A 23655-nucleotide genomic window follows, 5' to 3' on the forward strand; every position below is an offset into this window, starting at 1 on the left:
CCCATGGGAATTACCCAGATACCCGTGGCAACGTATACATGTAGATTTGCAGGTCCATTTTTAGGATACTCATATCTAATATTAGAGATGCATATAGAAGTGGCCAGAAGTTATACCAATGCAAACAACTTCATCGGTAGCAACTATAAAATCACTCATGCAAATCTTTGCAACCGCATGGTTTGCCAGAAAGAATAGTGACAGACATGGCCCACAGTTTACTTCACAGGAGTTTAAGGAATTTCTGAATGTAAATGGTATACAACATACATTATCAGCAACTTATCCATCCACGAATTGGTGAAGCATAAAGATTTGTTCAAACTTTTTCAAACATAATATGAAGTGTAGACAAGCAAATTCTGGTAATGTAGCATCTCACATTGCAAAGTTCCTATTATTCCTATAGAACAACCGTGCATAATACTACGGTGTAACACCATCTTATTTTGTTGATTGATGGGGGGAGGATCAGGAATAAGTTAGATCTAATGTATCCAAGCTTGCAGAGTCAGTTAGAACAGAAAGGTTATGATCAAGTAAAAAAAACTTCCCTATGTAAGACATTTCGCTCCTTCAGGTTATGTCATGGTAAGGTCATACAATACACCAGAAAAAATGGGTACAAGGAGAAATTGTCAGGAAGATAGGTAATTTACATTATATGTTAATGTCGGTGGAAAGATTGTAAAACGTCATGTTGATCAGTTGCAGTCATTTGGTACAAACAATACAGAAGTACAAGTTTCAAATACCTCAGACTTAAATAACTCAGATGTGCAAACTGCTCACCAAGATGTTCAAAATCATGCAACAGCTCAGAACACACCTATAGTACTCCCTAACAGAATGAGTAGAGGAAAACCTCCTGAAAGATTAGATTTGTAAATTTGAGGAACAGTTGTTTCTTAGTCACAGGTAAGGGGGAGGAGACTGTTATGTATGCAAGACGTTATGTAACGAGCGCGGGAAATCTTAGCTCCGCAGACACGTTCAGTTCAGAGCTATTGCACTGTGTTGCATAATGCGTAAATGTTATAAGTATAACCAATTATTATTGTGTTAGTATCGAGTCCGACACAGAGGCTTCGATCTTATAAATTCTACCTCATGTATGCAGGATATGATTCCTTATTGTGTATCGAGCTTCGATGCTCATATGTTTGTTATGATTCTATTATATACGCTTATTGTATTTTGTATATTCAACTACCCGCCTTCTTCAATGTAGTTTAAGCCAATAAACACCAGCAAGAAAATATTGCTTTATTATCGCCCTTCATCCCGGAAACCTCGGCGACGAGAAATGGAATATTACATCCAATACTAAAACACCATCTTTACCCTCTACCTACAGGTAAGAGTGAAGAATTGTCGTATGGTCATATAACTAAAGCAGACCCAAAATAATGACGACAAAACAACAGGAACATCGAAAATTCGACCTGCAAAGAAACACTCAGTTACTCCAAATGAATAAAAAAGATTGTACTTAGCTTGATTTTTGTGGGGAGTCATGGTGTTTGTTTTTCGATAACGATACACGGCTTGTCGCTTTTCTCTGTTTAGCGGATGACCCTGGTTTGGCTTTGAGTTTCCCCCGTGCGCGTTGTTCGTTTGTTTTGGGATGATTCGAGTCCTTGAAGATCCGGTTTGTTTCTTGAAGTGCTGGAACGCTCAATAAACGATGATGTTTTCTTGAATGATTCTAATGAGAGACATCTCGAAGCTTGCGTTGCCGTAGGAAGCAGCATGCCAGGTTTGTTTCTTGAAGATATGCACTGCTGAAGTCGCTCACTGAAGGATGATACTAAGTTGCTTGAAGAATCTCTTGCTTTCGCCGTCGTTGACTTCAAATATGATGCATTATTCGTTATTTCTTCGGAAGACGTTGTAGAGTTCTGTAGCAGCCACCAATTCTATAGGGCTCATGCCTTTGTATAATAAGGCACCCTGTGAGGTTATGTTAGACCTGTGATAATTTTATACTAAGTCGGTTGGTTATGACTTCCATATGTAATAAATACATTTATTCAGTTTACAGGATCTGTAAATAAAAACACATGACCTGAGGTCATGGCATTAGGAGGGTCCTACGTGACCAAAAGCAGATCTAGATTACGCTATGCGCTGTCTGCAGTAGCCTGGTCTAGCTCTGAGCGTTGTCAACATTTTATGTTAATGATAACTTTTGCACAACAACTTCCATGGGAAGCGGTTGACCTGTTAATCTACGCCGGAAACTTGTAACTTCCGAGCCGGCGGACTAACGTATGTTTTTATATGAATCGCTGAGATAGCTAATGTTCCGCTATCGACGCGATGCTTTAGAATGGCAGTTCCGTGCCAAACATCAAACATATCGGTCTTCCGACCGAGCTGCCATCTCCTAGTATGGAGTTACAGAATAAAGTTGTTATATTTGTTCAACTTATCTGTTTGAATCATCTCCTTTAGTTAAGAAGAACCACTCTACATAAGATATCCCAAGGAGATGGGAGGAACCATAAATACTTACGAATGACAGTCGTAAGGAGAACACAAAAAAAAAGTCTATCGCCAAGCGAAGAGACTTAAATGTGGTGGCAGAGTATGACGAAGAATAAAATTAACAAGACCCATATCAGCCGACCAAAGGTCTACAAGAACCAACTTCCACCTTCAACATCAAAACTAAACAGAGGAAAACGGGATCTTCAATCAACGCACAGTTTATGAGACGCGATATCCTTCTCGAGAAGAAATACAAGCATTAACACGACGTTTTGAGCGACTGTTGTCACTTATCTTCGAGAATCTACTCCGGACAAGAGCAGCATCGAACATCAACGGAAAGAACAAACACAGGAAACATCACGCGATCACGAGCAAGGACGCAGAGAGTAGGGCTAGAGCAGTAGTGCAAGGACGGTAGGCTGTGACGTCATCAATCTTGGACTCCTTCACGCATCGTGCACCGAGAGAAGACCGTGACGTCATCACGACTTCCGACGCGAGACTTAGACAGGAACTGAGACGTCATCCCATGTCAACAATCCTTCGCAATATAATCTGGAGCTAAGTACATTTTATCTATTCAGGTCTTTTTTTCCTCAGTGAAGTGTTGTTCCATCAGGAGTCGATCATCCAGTATTCTGGGGGTGAGTTGTTCGCCATATTAATCTTCCTTCATTACAGAATCAATCTTCAACTACGAGTTCTCGCCCGCAGATTAATTTTTTTTCTCTTCTCGTTGTTGTTAATCGTTTCTTGCAGGAATTCTCTGTATAATATTTTATCAAATTATCTGTATTTTTGTATCTTTTGGGGGATTTTCCTATTATTATAACACATTTATACAGTACATTGCATATGCGTTTACGTAGTGGTCGAGTGTACTCTTATAGATTTTATTTTGATAGGATCGCAAGGAATAGAAGTGATAAGAAAAAAGTGAAAGGGGAAATGGCACTACTCCGGCTGGCAACCCCAACCCAATGTGGTGACTCCTCGTTAGCGCGAGGTCAGCAATTGTCCCTTTTCAAGTCGGGTCAATGGGTTCCTGCCTCAAAATGTTGAGGCATGGATCTCATCTGTAGACGCTCATTTAAATGCAAAAAGCATCACAGACCCAGCAGTACAATTACAGGAGGCAAAAAGCTTCATAGACTTTGCTAAAGGAGACGCAAGTGCTTATCTAAGGGGGGTTTCTTTCCAAGAGGCGCTTACATGGGACGAGTTCAAAATCAGATTACGTGCCGTGTATGGGGTGAAGAGGCTTTAGATGTAGTATTGGCATTGAGAAATATCCTTAACCAAGCCTCCATGACTCAGCTTAATGTTGTCGAGCGGGCGGCGCTAATTGCCGACCGGCTAAATGAATATCAAGTTAGTTTAAAGTAACTCCGGGTGGGTTACGAGTGCCAAAAATCAACGTGAAAGATTTATCCGTTTGATCTACCTTACGTCTATCACTACAATGTTGCCCTGAAGCGTTAGTGTGGTTTTTGCGGTGTTTTTTTTTTTTTTTTTTTTTTTACAAAAAAATTGCAGCCCGACAGTACGGAATTAGATGTGTATAAACAAATAAAAAAACACATGTCTAAATGTACCGACCTAGATCCTTCGCTCATTCAAGTTTTTGCAAAAAAATGAGAACAAGCCACAACAAGTAAATGTGGTACTAATAATAATCAGTTGCAGGGATGGTTTGTTATAACTGTAAACGACCAGGTCCAACATGATTTCAGACTGTCGACGCGTTTTTTTTTTTGTTCAATACAACAATAGTTCAACTCATTCATCTAACCGTTGCTAAACTCCCCCCGAGGAATCAACAGCAGAATGCTACAAACACGCAACCAGTTGCCAGTGCAAATAAAAAGAAGGGTCCTCAGTACTATAAGAAGAACAACCAAACGGAAATTCTGCACAACAGCAGAAACAAACAAATCGTGCTTCAGGTACCTCTGTTCCTGGGCCGTCTAGCCAGAACTCGCAAGGGCAAGCGAATTTCAAGGTGTGATAAACAAAACAAATACCACGTAGTTTCACTCCAATGGGGGGTTGTAGGGCTCGATGTTGGGTCATCAATATCACATCTTTTGTATCAAACTAATCAGGTTTTAATCATTTTATGCAGATCATTGTGAGGCAATTGATTTTCCTATGAAACACACGGCCGAATCCAAAAAATCTGTGCAGGTTTCCCGTAGATTTGCAACAATTCATGCAATTATTAGTCCAAAACGAGTTGCGACCAACCTTACATGCAGTAAATTTGGACCATAAGTCATTCACTTTGTTCTTTGATTCTGGTAGTCCACGTAAATATCATGGATTTAAGGACTCATCATTAACTCTCTTCAAATTTCCCTATAGAAAAGTCCGGAATAAGGCTCTCAGGCATAGGGAATAATGAATTAAATGTTGTAGGCGTAACTCATGTACAGTACAAGGTCGGTAAGCGCACGTTTGCTGATACCTTTATCGTTGTACAAAACATTAATATGTATCCCACAGTAATTATCGGATACCCGTCTATGGGCGGGGGACTCAAAATATCTTAGCACCTGCAAAACACTGGCGTGTATCTCAAAGGGGTAAATTCTATAGGTCTTCTAATACCCTAAAATCCTGTTTTAGATAATAAAGAGACAGACAGAGTTGTCACTTACATTACAGAACCAATCACCTGTCTCATGAACCAAGAAATAATACAGGCAACCCAACAGAACTCTCGCTCACCCCGTCCCGTAAAAATCAGCTTGCACGCAAACTCTCGAGCCTAACGTAACTTCGAACATATTGTGCGTGGTAAAGAAAGAAACCTTGCCAGGATCTGAAACCATTAATCCTTTCCGAAACTCTGAAAACACACACGGATTATCCGTCACACAAGCCATTTATACAGTCGGCTCACAACAAACATGTAACATCGAAGTCTGTAATCATTTGAATACCACTTAGTAATCCACAAAAATCAACATATCTTGGATGCCAAAGTTTATAAACATCGCATTCTTACCGTAGCTGAGATAAATCACGCTCAATCAGTTGCGGATGAATCCCTTTTGCAATCTATAAAGAACAAAATCAATAAGGACATTCAAGAAGAAGAAATTCAGCAGAAATTCTTGTATCTTTTAACTAAATATCATGATGTTTTTTCCACTACGGATGGAACCTTAGGAAAAACGGATGTCATCGAGCATCAAATAAGGCTCAAGGACAAACAGAAAGTAATCTATGTACCTTCGTACCGACTTCCTATGAAATTTCAGAATGAGATGAACAGAGGAAGTAGGTAAAATGCTAAAAGAAGTAGTCATTAGGAAATCAAACAGCCCTTATAATTTTCCGTTAATAGTAGTACCGAAAAAAGATCGAACTTGGCGGATATGCTTCGATTTTCATCGTTTAAATGAAGAAACAATCCCTGACAGATTCCTAGTACCATGTACCGATGAATATCCTATCTCTACTAGGTCAGAACAAATATTTCACAGCTTAGACTTACTAAAGGATTTCATCAGATTCCGTTGGAACAAGAGAGTATCCCATACACTGCTTCAGCACAGCCAGGGGACATTATGAATTTTTTGCGTATGCCTTTTGGTTTACGTTGTGCTCCTATAACTTTTACTCGTATGATAAACATCAGTGTTTGGAGACTTGTTAGGAGATATCCTACATGCCTACATGGACGACCTAGTAATCTTTTCCAACACATTAGAAGAACATTTACGTAAATTAGAGTTATGCTACAAAGACTAAGGCAGCATAATTTAAGGGTAAAGATAAGTAAGTGTGAATTTTTTAAAACAGAACTAGTCTATTTAGGTTTCACGGTTTCTAGTGAAGTCTTAAAGTCGTCCCATGATAAGGTGTCAGCTATCCGTAACTTTCCGATACCTACTAACGTCGAGGAATACAGCAATTTTTAGGCTGTAGCGGCTACTACCGCCGCTTTATACGCAACTACCTCAATCATAGCCGCTCCCCTACCGATCTTATAAAAAAGGGCTTAGATTTCGTATGGTCTGAAATTCATCAACAGCGTTCGATAATTGAAAGATGAACTGTGTAGTTCTCCTATCTTGGAATTTCCTGATTCTTCGGTAAGGAATTTTTCATAGCAACAGACGCCTCAGACCTAGGAGTAGGTGGGGTATTGCTTCAACAATATGATAAAACAGTTTTTTCCCTATAGCTTTTTATTCACGTAAACTGAGACCTTCCGAAAGTTAAATATGCATTAATAGACCAAGGAAGGGCTCGCTATTGTTAATAATTCACTCGTGCATTTTAAATTCATAATATACGGTTATCCCGTCAGGGTTCTCACTGATCATAAGCCCCTAACCGACTTCTTAACTTAAAGGCTTTAGTCACAGCCCCAACCCAAGCGAACTCGGTGGCACATGATCATTCAGGACTTCGGCGCGAGGATCGGGTATTTACCTGGGAAAGCAAATATCATTGCTGACAGCATTATCACGCAATCCCTCTTCATCTTGTACCGAGCCATTAGCTGATTAATAGATATCTCAACCTCCACGCATGTTAAAACTATATCTGAACAGGAAGATCTGGGCTGGAGTGCTGAACTATTACAGACAGAACAAAGAACGATCCGCAAATAGAAAAAATCATCATTGCGTTAAACGAAATCCGAAGGAAAAGGAATACCTAAAGTATAAGCAGCAGAATTATATCATACAGGACAATATCCTGTGTAGATCCGTGACGAGGAAAACCCGCAACACTACCGCAGTTGAATAACAACCAGGTGGTGGTGCCTATCTCACTCATCCCACTGTCTTAAAATGGTTCATGAAAATCCACCCTGCATGGACACCCGGGTTATTCCTTGATGTCACAGAAAGCCAAATCCTTATTTTATTGGCATACGATGCTTACAGATATAAAAAAGCACATAGCTAATTGTCGCACTTGTCAAGAATACAAAGGGCACACGAAGACACCTGTCAGCCTAGGGGCTTACCCCGTGCCAAATCAACCCTTTGAAAGAGTACATTTAGATTTATTAACAGGATTTTTACGAGTCAGACAGAGGAAATAAGCACCTCCTAGTAATTATAGACGCTTTGACTCGATATACAGAACTTATAGCGCTTAAAACAAAAACCGCGGTCGAGTGCGCTAGGAAGTTTTACGAGTGCTACATTTGTAAACATGGAATTCCACACATCATTATATCAGACTCGGGCGGGGAGTTCAATAATCCATCTTCCTTAACTCCTTGTGCGAATTCCTTTGTATAAAGAAAATCAATACCATGATCTATCACCAGAGTCTAATGGGCTAGTGGAAAGGCAAATCGTAAGGTTTTAAACAATTTTAAGGGTCACCTTGGGGAGGGGGCAGACCCCAACTGGGACATTGCCATACCTGCGGTACTAAGCACACTTAATCACTCGTATCATGTGTCTATTAAAATGACACCGCACGAGCACTGTACGGTATCCCGGCTAGAACGCCTTCCACATCTTAACGCCTACACTAATTTATCAATCCTCTAAAGGATGTTATGGATGCAAGCATAAGTCGATATAATATACTTCGTAAGAATCTAGAAGAAGCACAAATAATAATGAAAAAAAATCATGATAAATAGCTAAGCCAACTAGAACATATGCCGTGGGCGATCAGGTATACATACAAGTATAACGTACGTAAAGGTTTAAATTATAAACTGACACCTAAGTTTGAAGGCCCGTTTAACATTTTAGAAAATTTAACGGCCAATAGATTTAGGGTTCAAAATGTATCCAAACCCACTGATGTGAGAATAGTCCCCATTGGTCACATATCAGAATCTAAAGAAAAGTAGATGGAGTGAGGGGAAAAAATGGTTGTATTTATGAAACTTGTATAATAATTTATATATATCTCATTAATCATATTTGTATGTAAACCTATTCTTTTACGCGAGTTATTACATATGTTTTACTCATTGCAGGTTTCAAAAATGATCTGTTATTGTTAGGAGTGATATTGTGTATTCAGACATCTTTGTTGTATGGAAAGAGCACTAGGACGAAAGAAATAGAATTTAATCATGGCTCGATTATCGAGAGAATAGATGATGTATTCATCGTGTCAAGTAATATTGTTATAGAAGTAGATATGCATGCAATATTCTTGCCTGAAGATGACGTCCTTAACTTAAAGAATGACCTGATGAGGTTTGCTATTTCGCTTAAGGAATGCACGAACGTAATTTTCATGCTAACTCAGAGATTTCGCTAGCTCAAACACTAAGGCGTCGCGGAAATGTTGTCTTATGACATACAAAATAAAAACCGCCGAGGCAGAAGAACTTGCTCGTGACCTGCTGATGTGGTCTGTGCGGCACAATACTCTCGAACGCCGCAACCCGCTTATTCTGGCTGGACTAAACATCTTAGGATTGTTGCGAATCTAGGCTTAGGAATTTCAAATCGCCTTAAGATAAATAATCAAAATAAAAGAATTGAGTTTTTTGAACACAAAACCCGAATTGGCTTTGTCCAAACTTCGCAGCCAGTTATCTTCAATCATCAATAATGAGTATCGTTAATGAACATTCAAATAATATCGATCAGTCATGGAAGTTCAACATTTGCTGGCTACATTAGCTTACTATAGTTCGAAAAATAGATCATATCCGTGTGAAAATATCACATTTTATTGAAAAGTCAAAAGATTACGTAGAAGCGATTACATTAGCAACAAAGGGTGTGTTATCTCCTCACCTCATGCCTATTAAAGATCTGACGTTAACTTTGAAAACGGACGGGAGAAACTAGGTTATATTCCTTTATTAGACGCCCATAAGTAGAGTTCTATTATGCTTAATATCAGTCAGCGTTGAAAATTATAGAATTATGATCACAATTCCTTTTGATTCTTCCGATGCTTGGCAATCATACAAAATAGCACCGTTTCCTACTTTCATGACAAATAACTCAAGTCCAGTAATATCCAATTTGACGGGGCATGTACTGATTTCTTCTGATAAGAAATCATTTACAGTCATTAAAGACTTAGTATAAACTCACTCACTGTTCAGAAGCCATGAATAATAAAATTTGTACAGCTGACTCTTTTGAATTCTATCCTATATCAACGGATTCATGTGAGTTAGCATAGTGCTAAACTGCTCTCTCTCATACAAGCGAAGGTTTGTCTGGGGAAACTTTATCCCTTTTACGGTAATAAATCAATTACAGGATGAATAACGGTTTCCTGGATCCGTTACGATAAAGCCGATTCGACGTAGTGTGTCCGGACGGTACCACCGCCCCCATGCCCCTATCTTTGTAGCAGCCGATGGTTGTACGGGGACATCTACAAACCTACACCGTCAGAGGGGTCAACACGATAATACGTGAGAAGGCGTATTTTGCAACTACACTTGGGACTTCATCTCCAATCATCCCATCACTACCTCTCCCATACAAACGTCGCGGGGTGGGTGGCTTAGCGTTTGACGCAACTGGCTGATGACCCACGCGTCACCGACTTATGCAGGTGGAGAAAATCTTTGTTACTACATTCTGCTAGCCGTGTTCAGCGTGACGGCCATATTGGTTATCGCCGTCAACATCTTTGCTTGGCGTAGGCTGAGGGCGTAAACAGAAGGATCTCCAAGGGAACGTATTGGCCCGTCTAGATGACGTACCCGTTAAACTCAAGTCGTTTGAGTTTAGGGCCGCCTGAACCACCTGGCCACTTCAGTTTGTGCCTAGGGAATTGTCTGGAATTGTGTTGTGTGAAAAGCGGTCCGTATGCTGGCAAAATGTAGGACAAGAAAGACTCACGCTTTTGCATTTGAACAGTTAAAGTATCTCCCGGGCACCTAATAAAACATTATAGCCCAATATTATACATTAATATATTCCTAAAGGTATTTTCGGGCACCTAATAGAATATATCAGCCCTATATATTGCATTTGTGCAGAATTACACAGTTATACATTTATACCATTGTACAATTATATTTTATCTATTACAAAGAGTGACAGTACTCTTTAACAATTATCCATGATCATGCTATAATCATTATTTAGTAACCATTATTCTTAATCAGGTTACCTATTATCATATTAATCATGTATACATGTTAATCTTTTGATTTTTACCTTTTTATTATTTTGGGTACCTAATCATTATTATTACCAAACATGGATCTATATTTTCCATGCATTTATCTTTGTTTATGAATATGTCAACAAGGGTATGTAACAGAACCTTTTTATGCATTTAATCACTTATTATGTTTATACCTAGACGTATGTTACGAGCACGCTCCTATGAAACAATGTTAAAGTAATTTTTTTTTATTCAAGGCTTGAATAGGTAGCAGTCCGAGCCTAATGTAATAAATACATTTATTCAGTTTACAGGATCTGTAAATAAAAACACATGACCTGAGGTCATGGCATTAGGAGGGTCCTACGTGACCAAAGCAGATCTAGATTACGCTATGCGCTGTCTGCAGTAGCCTGGTCTAGCTCTGAGCGTTGTCAACATTTTATGTTAATGATAACTTTGCACAACAACTTCCATGGGAAGCGGTTGACCTGTTAACCTACGCCGGAAACTTGTAACTTCCGCCCCTAGATCCGAGCCGGCGGACCTACGTATGTTTTTATATGAATCGCTGAGGATAGCTAATGTTCCGCTATCGACGCGATGCTTTAGAATGGCAGTTCCGTGCCAACCATCAACATATCGGTCTTCCGACCGCGCTGCATCTCCTAGTTATGGAGTTACAGAATAAAGTTGTTATATTTGTTCAACTTATCTGTTTGAATCATCTCCTTTAGTTAAGAAGAACCACTCTACTAAGATATCCCAGGAGATGGGAGGAACCAGAAATACTTACGATGACAGTCGTAAGGAGAACACAAAAAAAGTCTATCGCCAAGCGAACAGAGAACTTAAACATACTCATTGGAGTGTCTTAGGCTTTGATGATAACTTACAAAGTCAGTATCTTCTTTGGTTACGACGACGGAGATGTTTCAACTCATGATGATAAATTCTAAGTTCATTCAGTATCTTCTTTCTGATGTGAGGTTTCTAGTAGAAAACATGAAGTGTAAAGATATCTCTATTCTCTGAAGATTACATGATGAAGATCGGATACAATTTGTACAGGTCTGCCAATGATGATGGCTGATTCAATTCTGACTACAATCTCGGTTACAAATCATAAAGGAAGCAGACAGTAGCTCGAACATACGAACATACACACAGATGACATAGATTACAAGTCACGTAGGCCGTTTGAGCTATAGGTCACTGTGGTTGTCTTAAGCAGGAAGATTGGATTACTGTTTTTCAAAACAAATGAATGACCACAGGTGACGGCAACTAGACACTGACTGATTACAACACGTCATCTTAGCCTACTTTATCGTATCTGGTCTGATCACATTCCTGCAAGCAACTGGTTGACCTTTTTGGGTCCTGGGTTTAATTGATCATAGTTTTAGTTTTTTATATATGAAATAGCATTCCATATATTCTGCTTATGTAGCACTTACATATGGTATGGCACAGTTATGGGTATGATACAGATGTAAGTATGGGTATGGTTCAGATATTGGGATGGGTATGGTTGTGATATGGTATAACTATAGGTATGATACAGATATTGGTATGTTTATTGTTATGGGTATTATACAGATATGGTATGGGTATGGTAGGTACAGATATGGGTATGATACAGATATGGGTATGATATGGTCATGGGTATGTTTATGGGTATGTTTACATATAGGTATGGTTATGGTACATATGGGTATGTATGGGTACATATATGGGTAAATACCGATTATCATATGGTAGAGATATGGGTATGATACAGATATGGGTATGGATATGGTATAGTACAGATATGGGTATGATACAGATGTGGTTATGGGGATGGTACAGATATAGTATGGTTATGGGCATGGTACAGATATAATATGGTTATGGGCATGGTGCAGATATAGTATGGTTTTGGGTATGGTACAGATATGGGTATGATACAGATATGGTACAGGTATGGTAGGTACAGATGTGCATATCATACAGATATGGGCATGGGTATGGTTATGGGTAAGTTACATATATGGTATGGCTATGGTACAGATATGGGTATGATACAGATATGGGTATGGTACAGATATGGGCATGGGTATGGTTATGGGTAAGTTACATATATGGTATGGCTATGGTACAGATATGGGTATGATACAGATATGGGTATGGTACAGATATGGCTATGATACAGTTATGGGTATGGTTATTGGTGTCGCACAGATATGCGTATGATAAAGATAGGGCTATGGTAGAGATATGGGTATGATACAGGTGTGGGTATGGGCATGGGTATGGTACAGGTATGGTACAGATATAGGCATGGTATGGTTATGGTATGGTACAGATATGGGTATAATACAGATGTGGTTATGGGTATGGTTATGATATGGTAAAGCTAAGGGTCTCATACACATATGGATATTGTTGTGGGTATGTTTCAGATATGGGTATGGTACAGTTATGAGTATAATACAGATATGGGTATGGTAGAGATATGGATGTGACACAGATGTAGTTATGGGTATGGTTTTGGTATGGTACAGATATGGGTATGGTACAAATGTAGGTATGGATATGGTTCAGGTATGGGTATGGTTTTGGTATGGTACAGATATGGGTATGATACAGATGTAGGTATGGGTATGGTTATGGTATGGTACAGATATGGGTATGATACAGATATGGGTGTGGTACAGATTTGGGTATGATACAGATATGGGTATGGTACAGATATGGGTATGATACAAATATGGGTATGGTACAGATATGGGTGTGACACAGATGTGGGTATGAGTATGGGTATGGTTCAGATATGGGTATGGTTATGGTATGGGACAGATGTGGGTATGATACAGATGTAGGTATGGGTATGGTTCAGATATGGGTAAGGTTATGGTATGATACAGATATGGATATGAATGATACAGATATGCATATATTAGAGATATAGGTGTGACACAGATGTGGGTATGGGTATGGGTATGGTTCAGATATGGGTATGATTATGATATGGCACAGATATGGGTATGATTCAGATGTCGGTATTGGCATGGTTCAGATATGGGTATGGTTATGGTATGGTACAGATATGGGTATGATACAGATATGGGTATGGGTATTGTAATGTATTGAGAAACACTACTCTCTCATTCAACTGTGATGAACCTTCTGGGAGTGTTGTGGGCTGTCTCCCGCCATCCACGAACTGTGACACGAGCAGAATCATGGATCTGCATACTTATAATTGATATACCAGAATAAAGTAAGTGAATTACCAACCTGTCTTCTTGGAACCTAAGACGACGATGCTACAGTGTCGACGAGTATGAACCCAGTGAACGATGAGGTAGTATGTCATAGTGAAGGAGAGTTAGTGTATCTAGCCTAGCATACCAGTTTAGGCCTGGTCAACGTCCAGACTCCAGTAATTGAGTTAGCCTGAGTTCAGCTGATTTGTTGGGGACTCCTGAAGTTCCATTCCCCGTCAGGAAGGATGGCAGCGACAAGGAGACCGACAATTCCCGAGTTTAACCCTGATAAGTTGGAATTATCTTGTTGGCTAGATCTATTTTCCATGAATTGTGAAGTAAATGAAGTAACAGAGGCAACAGCAAAAAGGGCTTTGTTGATTTCTCCAGTTGGAGTAGAGACATTTTCCACGATCTGTAAGTTATCAGCACCGAAATTGCCATCTGCAGTTCCATTTGATGACCTAGTAAATCAACTAAAGTCTCATTTTTTAACTAAACCTAGTTATCATAGAGCATTATGTGATTTCCTACAGAGAAAGAAGAAAAGTAGTGAGTCAGTGAAGGAACATTATGCAGAACTAAAATTGTTAGCACAACAGTGTGAATTTAATAGTGATTTTGACCGAAGGTTGAAGGAACTATTATTGGTTGGTATTGATAATGAAGTTTATTTTAAGGTTTTATTAGTTGATCCTTTTGAGTTTAAATCAATCTCCTCTCGTGAATTACTTGCCAAGGTTACCAATTTAGAAACTGCTTATGTGACCGAATGTAGTCTTACTTCAAGTTCATTTACAGATAATAGGCCTACAGGTCCTGTTAACAAGGTGAGGCACAAGGTAACTAGGCCTAGGCCTAATTCTAGTGCAGACTCTAAAGGGGGAGGTAAAAGTGATTATTGTAATGCTCAAAGTAAATGCATTCATTGTGGGCGTGATAACCATTTAGCTAATAATTGTAAATTTAAGAACGCTAAATGTTATTCTTGTGGCAAGGAAGGCCATGTGAGTACAGTGTGTTCCAATAAAAAGGCTAGAAATAAATCTAGGAATGTTAATGCAGTGCATGATGTAGACGAGGCTACTAGTAAGCATATTCCTATTAACGAAAATTTCCATGATTCTTATGATTTATTGAAACTTTTTTTATGTTAATGTGAAATCTATTGATTTTGTCGATGATTATGAGAAACCATATAGAGAAATTTTAATGTTAAATGGGTTTCCCCTAGAATCTGAATTAGACACTGGCAGTGGTGGATCCACTATTTCACGGCACGATACTAATAAATTGAATTTAACACCATTACCAACAAGGAAACGCTTAGCAAATTATGATAAAGCTGAAATGCAAGTGTACAGTGAAATAAATTGTGATGTTTCTTTTAAAGACCAAGTTGTCAAGGGACAAAAAATTTTTGTTGTAGATAATGATTTAAATTTAGCCGGCAGGTCTTTGATGAAGAAATTGAAATACCAGTTGGTACAAATTGATAATGTGTGTGATGATAAATTAAAAGGTCGTCATATTACCTACCCCGAAGTAGTGCATCTAGGGCCTAAGCTTGATTGCGTAAAAATGTTCAATGAGTATCAGGTATTGGAAGGATCACCCATTAAAAATTAATGATGTTCCAATAATGTTAAAAGAAAATGCTGTGCCTAAGTACTTTAAAGCTAGATCTGTTCCTTATCATTATAAATGTAAAATTGAGAATAATTTGAAAAGGACTGGAATTAAAAATATACCTTTCCATTACCAGAGATTGTGGATGATATTTTGGCAAATGTAGGTTCTTGTCAGTATGTTTTCAAAATTGGATTTGAAAAATGCATATTTACAGGTATCTGTGAGTGAAAATTTTCAACAATATTTGATTATGAATACTCATTTGGGATTATATAAGTTTCATAGATTACCTTTTGGGTTGTCGTCATCACCAAGTATATTTCAGAAGTTTATCTCTGAATTATTGGCAAATATTGAGGGTGTTCGTGTGTTATGACATATTGATTGTCGGAACTACCAAGGAGGAACATGACAAGAGTGTATGTAAGGTTTTATCAATTTTGCAACAGAGAAATGTTAAATTGAATAAAGATAAATGTATTATTAGTTCTAGGGAAGTACCTTATTTAGGATACATTTCAAGTTCACGAAGAAGCTTTTCAGAGTATTGAGGAAGCTTTGGGAAGAGCTGATATTTTGGATAATTTTAACCCGAATGCTACAATGATTTTAGAAGTTGATGCTAGCCCTGTAGGAGTGGGAGCCGTTCTTAAGCAAGAATATAAGGGTAAAATTTCTGCCATTTCTTTCAAAAGTAGAAAATTATCTAATGCTGAATGTAATTATTCTCAAATTGATAGAGAGGCTCTATCCATTATTTTTGGAGTCAAGAAGTTTTCTTATTTCCTTTTGAGTAGGAAGCTCGTTATCAGAACGGACTATAAACCCTTGACTCATTTATTTAACCCTAATAAGAGTATTCCACAATTATCTAATGCTCGTATTCAAAGGTGGGCTTTATTTCTATCAGGTTTTGATTTTAAAACTAAGCACATTAAAGGAGTGCTACCATTATGTAGAGATGATGCTGATTTTCATGTACCAGGAGAATATTTAAATTTGATTAATATTTTGGATAAGAATTCTTTTGATGTTACAATGGTAAAAGAATGTATAGAAAGAGACACTGTTTTATGCAGAGTATAAGGAAAATGTGATGGAAAATTGTATGTTACCTCAATAAATTGGGAAATGATCTTTCTTTGCATGAAAATGTATTTCTGTATAGAAATCGTATTTTGGTTCCTGAGATGTTGAGAAAGCGTGTTATGGAAATGCTTCATGAGGGACACAAGGGTATTGTTGCCATGAAAGCTGAAGCGAGGTCTTTTGTATATTGGCCCAACATGGACCACGATTTAGGACAAATAAATTCTAGCTGTGCATTATGTATAACAAATCTCAAACATAAGGTCATTTCACCTTTATCTTGGCCGTCAGTAGATAGACCTTGGTCCTGCTTGAATGTAGATTATTGTGGACGCATTGATAACATTCAATATTTGATTATTATTGATTCCTTTTCTAAATTTATTGATGTCTATGCTTGCAAGAATATAACTTCAGAGGACACCATACAATGTTTAAGGTCATGTTTTGCTAACTATGGTATTCCTGACACAATTGTATCTGATAATACAACTTGTTTTAATGTCTAGGGAGACTCAGAATTTCTTCCAGAAAAATGGTGTTAGACAGTGTTCAGGAGCACCATATAATCCAAGTACAAATGGGCTTGCAGAACGGGCTGTACGAATATTCAAAACTAATTTCAAAAAGTTTAATTGTAATTTGCCTGTAAAAACGAGAATTGCTAAATTGTTGTATACCTATAGACGTACAGTACAGTCTTCTACTGGCTGCTCCCCAGCTGAATTATTATTTGGAAGGAAATTTAAGGGTCCATTAGATGTTATTATGCCTAAACAAGATGAGTTTTATGTTCATGAGTCTAAATTCAGAGTTGGTTATGCAGTATCCGCCATGAATTTTGGTAAAGGACCAGAATGGGTGGAAGCTAAGATTATCAAAGTTCTTGGTGAAAGGAATGATTTAGTTTCAGTAGATGTTAATGGTATTTTGACTTGAAAGCGTCATCTATCACAATTATTTGAGAGAAAAATGTATAATACTAGAGTAACTGATGAACAGTCACTATTAAAAGATACAATGATTCCTTATGTTCCTGTAGTTTCTTCTCCCCCTAATGTACAAGGATTAGAAGAGACAAATAACCCAATTCAGAACTCAGGTATGACTTGTAATCCCAATGTAGAAGTAGTAGGATCAGAGAACAGTAATTGTGATACTGGTGCCACTGTAAGAAAATCTACCAGAGTAAGTAAGAAACCTAGGAGACTCATTGAACAAGTTTAATTTTTTTTATGTGTTAACCTAAGGGGGAAGGAGTGTTATGTATTACGAAACACTACTCTCTCATTCAACTGTGTTGAACCTTCAGGGAGTTGTTGTGGGCTGTCTCCCGCCATCCACGAACTGTGACACGAGCAGAATCATGGATCTGCATACTTATAATTGATATACCAGAATAAAGTAAGTGAATTACCAACCTGTCTTCTTGGAACTTAAGTACTCAAAGACGAGGATGCTACAGGTATGGTACAGATATGGGTATGATACAGATATGGGTATCGGCATGGTTCAGATACGGGTATGGTTATGGTATGGCACAGATATGGGTATGATACAGTTGTAGGTATAGGTATGGTTGAGATATAGGTATGTTTATGGTATGGTACAGATATGGGTATGATACAGATATGGGTATGGGTATGGTACAGATATGGGTATGATACAGATGTAGGTGTGGGTATGGTTCAGATATGGGTATGGTTATGGTATAGTAAAGATATGCGTATGATTCATATTTGGGTATGATACATATATGGGTATGGGTATTGTTATGGGTACGATTCCTCAGCAAAGCGCTGCCCCCTTATTTTTACATATTTCAGAAAACGGGTGAGATTGCAGGCCTCATGACGTCTCCCATAGCATGATTCGAACTGCTACGCCTCTCTGCATCTGTTGTAACTCTGGTGGTACTTCATTAAAAAAATTTAAAAAAAGGATATTTTTTGGTGAGACACAACATAGTTCAATAAAAGGTACCTTTTTATATAAAAAAAAAAAAAGGCAAAAAAAGAATACTAAAAGGGGGTATAATTAGGCAGGTAGAGTGTTGTGTATAAATTTTAATTGAGAATAATTACTGCCAGTCTTCGTTTTTTTATTTTATTTTTTTTCTGACATTTTTTTTGGCATTTCTTTTCTACAATTATTCTTGAAAATTAATATATAATTACCAGGACATTACCAACAGCAGAAGTCAGTTGGACTTCGTTAGTGACAGAAAATCCTCTTTTGGAGACAGACAGACAGACAGAGGTGCATATTACACGAGTCAGGAAATATTGAAGGAAAGAGAATTCGACATTTTGAAATAATAGAAAAAAAAACTCGGTATGTCCATGTAAGCGAAACTTCAGATGCTTAATCAAGCTATTGTTTTATTATCAAGGAGAATAGAAACGAAGATTAAGGATATTATAATATAATATAATATCTTCTATTTTTATGGATGAACACATTTCGTATGACTAGGGCAATTGTATATATATATATATATATATATATATATATATATATATATATATATATATATATATATATATGTACTACATATGTGTGTGTGTGTGTAAACATAAGCATTCTACGTAGTATGAAAGTATTTAATATACAAGAGACTTTAAAAATGCAGTAAGTTTACATATCAAATTAATTGGTACTGAAATACAGGCCACGTAATAATCACATACATGTGCATTTGTATATAAATTATACACATACATATATAAATATGTATATATGTATATGTGTGTGTATGCATGTATGTACATCAGAAACTAAAACAAATAGAATGAAGCTACAATGTAAAAATGCCCCTTTGACCAACGCCGAGACTTCAGTATCGATGAAAGGGCTCCTCCTCTCGGGCGAACATTCCGTGGAACGTCGAAGGCACCACGCCCTTGGCCTCGAACTCCACCCGTCCTCTTTCCGTCCATGACCTAGCGTCGAGAACCAGGAGGGCCGTGTACTTGGGGCTGAGCTGGAAAGATGTTAATTTCATTTTAGTTATATTGACACTGAAAAGCTTCATACATTCCATTGACACTCGAAAAACTTCATACTTTTGCTACAAATGTGACTGTTTGCAAATTAAAAACAAGAATGAATGAGGTTTGTGGGTTATGGTACAGAAATGGGTATGATATGGATATGTGTCTGGTTATGAGTGTAGTACAGGTGTGGGTATGATAAAGATATGGGTATAGGTATGGTTAATGGTGTGGTAGAGATATGGCTATGGAATGTATATAGGTATGGGTATGGTACAGGTATTATATGAGTATGGCAATGATTATGGTATGTGTATAGGTTATGGTACAGATATGGGTATGGGTATAGTAATGGATGTGGGTATGGAATGGGATATGGCTTCTGGACTAGACGACATTGCAATCCAATGTGAGTTTCTTCGGGAATTTTCTTCTCGAAAGGCGAGTTGGCTTGAGACAGTCAACTCATTGCTGTATAAATATAAAAACATTCCCCTGGCCAGTGTCTTACCTTATCAATGAGAGCTGGATAACCACTCCCTGATCTTTGTATATATATATATCTATATATATATATATATATATATATATATTCTATACACGCACACACACACACACATCACCCTGTGCCATTGTCTTACCTTATCAATGAGAGCGGAGAGAACAACTCCCTGATCTTCATCGGCTGCGTCCGGTGCCGCTACGAACACTGATTCGCTGACTATCTTCTCTCCGCTTTCCCATCGTTTCGTCTCTCCTATTTTCACGTTCATCTTAACCAGCTGCCAGAAGCAAAGAGAATGGATTGATGGCATTGTACATTCAGTGTCCTGCTCCTCATTAGCAATTTTTTGTTGGATGTCGAGCAAGATTTGACTGGGTTTCTGTGGCAAAAAGTCGTCAAATATTCTCATCGATGCTCAGCTTTAAGTTAGTAGAGGTAATAATTTGGAAGGTTTTTGCTTACTCAGGGAGTAAGCCTATAAACTACTTTGTTGATGTTCTTTTTGGGGTTTAGGAAAGCCTATGGAAAAGCCTAAAAAGGTCTGAAGAAGGTGTTTCACATATAGTTAAAGATATAGTTTTAGGATAAGGTATTTATGATTTATTTATTAGAATGAAAATTTTAAAAATAAATAATGTTTGTGCTAAACAGTACAGAAATTTATTTTGATAAACTAAGGCATATTTATTTTAATTTTCGTTGGTGAAACAACGCACTATTTGACCATAGATTTTATTATGCACTCTGAGTAAGCTGGAGGTTGGATCATGCCTTAATTTGGAATTTTTTTACATTTATGATCCAATTTCTTATAGACATCAGTTGCCCACTTCCAAACGAGATGCATCACAAAGAATAGCAGGAAAACATTTGGATTATTCTTATGTTGATTTTCAATATTATGTAAAGCTGGTTAATTTGTCCATTGTGCTCTTATCGTGTTAAGGGCATCGGGTGTGTCACTGTTCATCTTAGCAACCTTGAAAACTATGGATTTATATTTGTCGTTTTTGGTTTGCGAAAGCAAATTCATCAGTGTTTTTGTAACGATAATTTGTTAGCTTTAAGAAATGAAACGTAGAACCTTCTAACTTAGCATTATTATTATTATTATTATTATTTTTACACAAGAATTGAACATTCCTACGTTCTTCCTTGTGCGATATAATAATTCTGTAAAACGAATGACCCATTGCTTGAAATTCCTTCAGTCATCGCTGGAACATGAATGCACGGACTTACACTACAGAACTCCACTCCCCTTGTGTGCAACTCCACTCCGTAGGCGTAGGAATATTCTTTCCCGTTGACTTGTAGTTAATTCTGGGAAGGTCGAAGTAGATGTCAGAAATCACTTCTCCCACTAATTCCACGCTATGGTCGTGTCGCTTGTACGCACAGCATTTCGTGCCCTCCAGTGTCACTGAGGAAGACAAGGAAATGAGACTGGTGAGTGAATTGGGGGTTCAGGTTAGCTATCAAACTTCTCTCTACGTTTGTCAAAGTTCATGCCGAGTTGCTGAACAGGCAATAATTAGTTTTGTTTATACCTATGGTTGGTTGGGAAGAAATCTGTTTAGTAGCATGGACAGTATACGTATACGATTTATGTCTTTACCGGAAAACTAGCCCTTTTGGCATGGTTAGAGGAGGAGCTAGAGCCCATGGCAGCAAGGCTGCTTAATCTATAATTAACAAATTATTTAACTGGTACTCCTAAACCGACCCCCCAACACTTTTATGGCAGTTTAATTGCATAAGAAAATGGGCATCTGCTGAGATGTGTGAGGACAGCACTTTTTTTTTTTTTTTTTTTTTTTTTTTTGCTCTATCACAGTCCTGCAATTCGACTGGGTGGTATTTATAGTGTGGGGTTCCGGGTTGCATCTGCCTCCTTAAAGTCCATCCATCACTTTTCTTACTATGTGTGCCGTTTCTAGGATCACACTCTTCTGCATGAGTCCTGGATCTACTTCAGCCTTTAATTTTTTCCAGATTCCTTTCCAGGATTCTTGGGATCGTGCCTAGTGTTCCTATGATATGGGTTTCCAGTGGCATATCCCTTATCCTTCTTATTTCTACTTTCAGGTCTTGTAATTATCCATTTTTTTCCCCTTTCTTTCTCTTCAACTCTAGTGTTCCCATGGTATTGCGACACCAATGAGTAATACTTTCTTCTTGATTTTGTCAATCAACGTCACGTCTGGTCTATTTGCACGTATCACCCAATCTGTTCTGATACCATAGCCCCAGAGGATATTTGCCTGATCATTTTCTATCACTCCAGGTTTGTTATTTCTTGCACAGTCTACGAGAGGGTCTCCTTCCGAAATATACAAACATAAGGCTGCACGACCCCACAGCAAGAAATGAAGAAAGGACCAGGGACTTCAGAACGTCCCTCCTACAGCGGCAACTACGGGAGAAGACTGCCGATATGAAGACCCTGAAGGAGGAACATCACCGCCTGCGAGAAGAATGGGCGGAAATACGTGCTGAAGCTGTCCGCCCTGATCCTGATGACAATACCAGACGACACCCCTGCAAGAGACCACCACCACAACCAGAACGACCGAGCGGAGGACCAGCACGAACTTCTCACCTACGAAGAGATATTAACGTGCGCCTTGCCTACCTACGAGAAGAAGACATGCGTAACCGGGTTAGGGGCGTAACCAAGCTACGCATCCAAGAAAAGACGCAGAGGTATATCAACCTCACTACATACCAGCCCACCCCTGAACAAAATGAAATAATAATAATAATAATAATTGAAAAAGAAACCCACAAAATCACTGTGATAACGTGTTTACTTATAAGTATTTACATTTTATTTTACTCCACACTCGAGTACATTCAGGCCATATCTGTGGCCGATTTTCAAGAGATGTGTAGGCTGTCAGCCTGGGTCAAGGCTCAGCAGTCTTGTGGGTTTCTTTTTCAATCTTCAGAAGATAACTGTGAAGAAGTTTTTGTTTGGTTCAATAATCATAATAATAATAATAAGCGAATATCCGGTACTTGCACAAAACATATACAAAAAGAGGCGTGATTTAGTGGCAAAAACCCTCCACTGGAGACTGTGCAAGAAATAACAACCTGGAGTGATAGAAAATGATCAGGCAAAATATCCTCTGGGGGCTATGGGGTATCCAGAACAAAAGATTGGGTGATACGTGCAAATAGACCAGACGTGACGTTGATTGACAAAATCAAGAAGAAAGTATTACTCATTGGTGTCGCAATACCATGGAACACTAGAGTTGAAGAGAAAGAAAGGGGAAAAAATGGATAATTACAAGACCTGAAAGTAGAAATAAGAAGGATAAGGGATATGCCACTGGAACCCATAATCATAGGTGACCACTAGGCACGATCCCAAGTAATCCTGGAAAGGAATCTGGAAAAATTAAAGGCTGAAGTAGATCCAGGACTCATGCAGAAGAGTGTGGTTCTAGAAACGGCGTACATAGTAAGAAAAGTGATGGACTCTTAAGGAGGCAGGATGCAACCCGGAACCCCACACTATAAATACCACCCACTCGAATTGGAGGACTGATAGATAAAAAAATAATAATAATAATAATAATAGTTTCATTTTGGTATA

General features: G+C 38.2%; 1 protein-coding gene across 1 annotated transcript; it reads right to left on the bottom strand.

Annotated features, from left to right (window-relative positions):
- Nucleotides 1–19112: 19112 nt before the first annotated feature.
- Nucleotides 19113–21457, bottom strand: LOC135208209 (retinoid isomerohydrolase-like). Its single transcript, XM_064240336.1, has 3 exons — nucleotides 21291–21457; nucleotides 20185–20325; nucleotides 19113–19533 (listed from the first exon to the last, which is right to left on the bottom strand). Exons 2-3 carry the CDS (start codon nucleotides 20314–20316, stop codon nucleotides 19387–19389), a joined length of 279 nt encoding a protein of 92 aa, XP_064096406.1. The 5' UTR covers nucleotides 20317–20325; nucleotides 21291–21457; the 3' UTR covers nucleotides 19113–19386.
- Nucleotides 21458–23655: the final 2198 nt, after the last annotated feature.

This window comes from Macrobrachium nipponense, chromosome 35 (assembly GCF_015104395.2).
Source record: "Macrobrachium nipponense isolate FS-2020 chromosome 35, ASM1510439v2, whole genome shotgun sequence".
Taxonomy (NCBI): Eukaryota; Metazoa; Arthropoda; class Malacostraca; order Decapoda; family Palaemonidae; genus Macrobrachium; species Macrobrachium nipponense.

Bases quoted from the DNA above. Each gene is read 5' to 3' on its own strand.
- LOC135208209 (XM_064240336.1), bottom strand. From the start codon at position 20,316: ATGAACGTGAAAATAGGAGAGACGAAACGATGGGAAAGCGGAGAGAAG. The intron at 19,534-20,184 runs GTAAGACAATGG...ACATCTTTCCAG, and splicing joins TCTCCGCTCTCATTGATAAG to CTCAGCCCCAAGTACACGGC.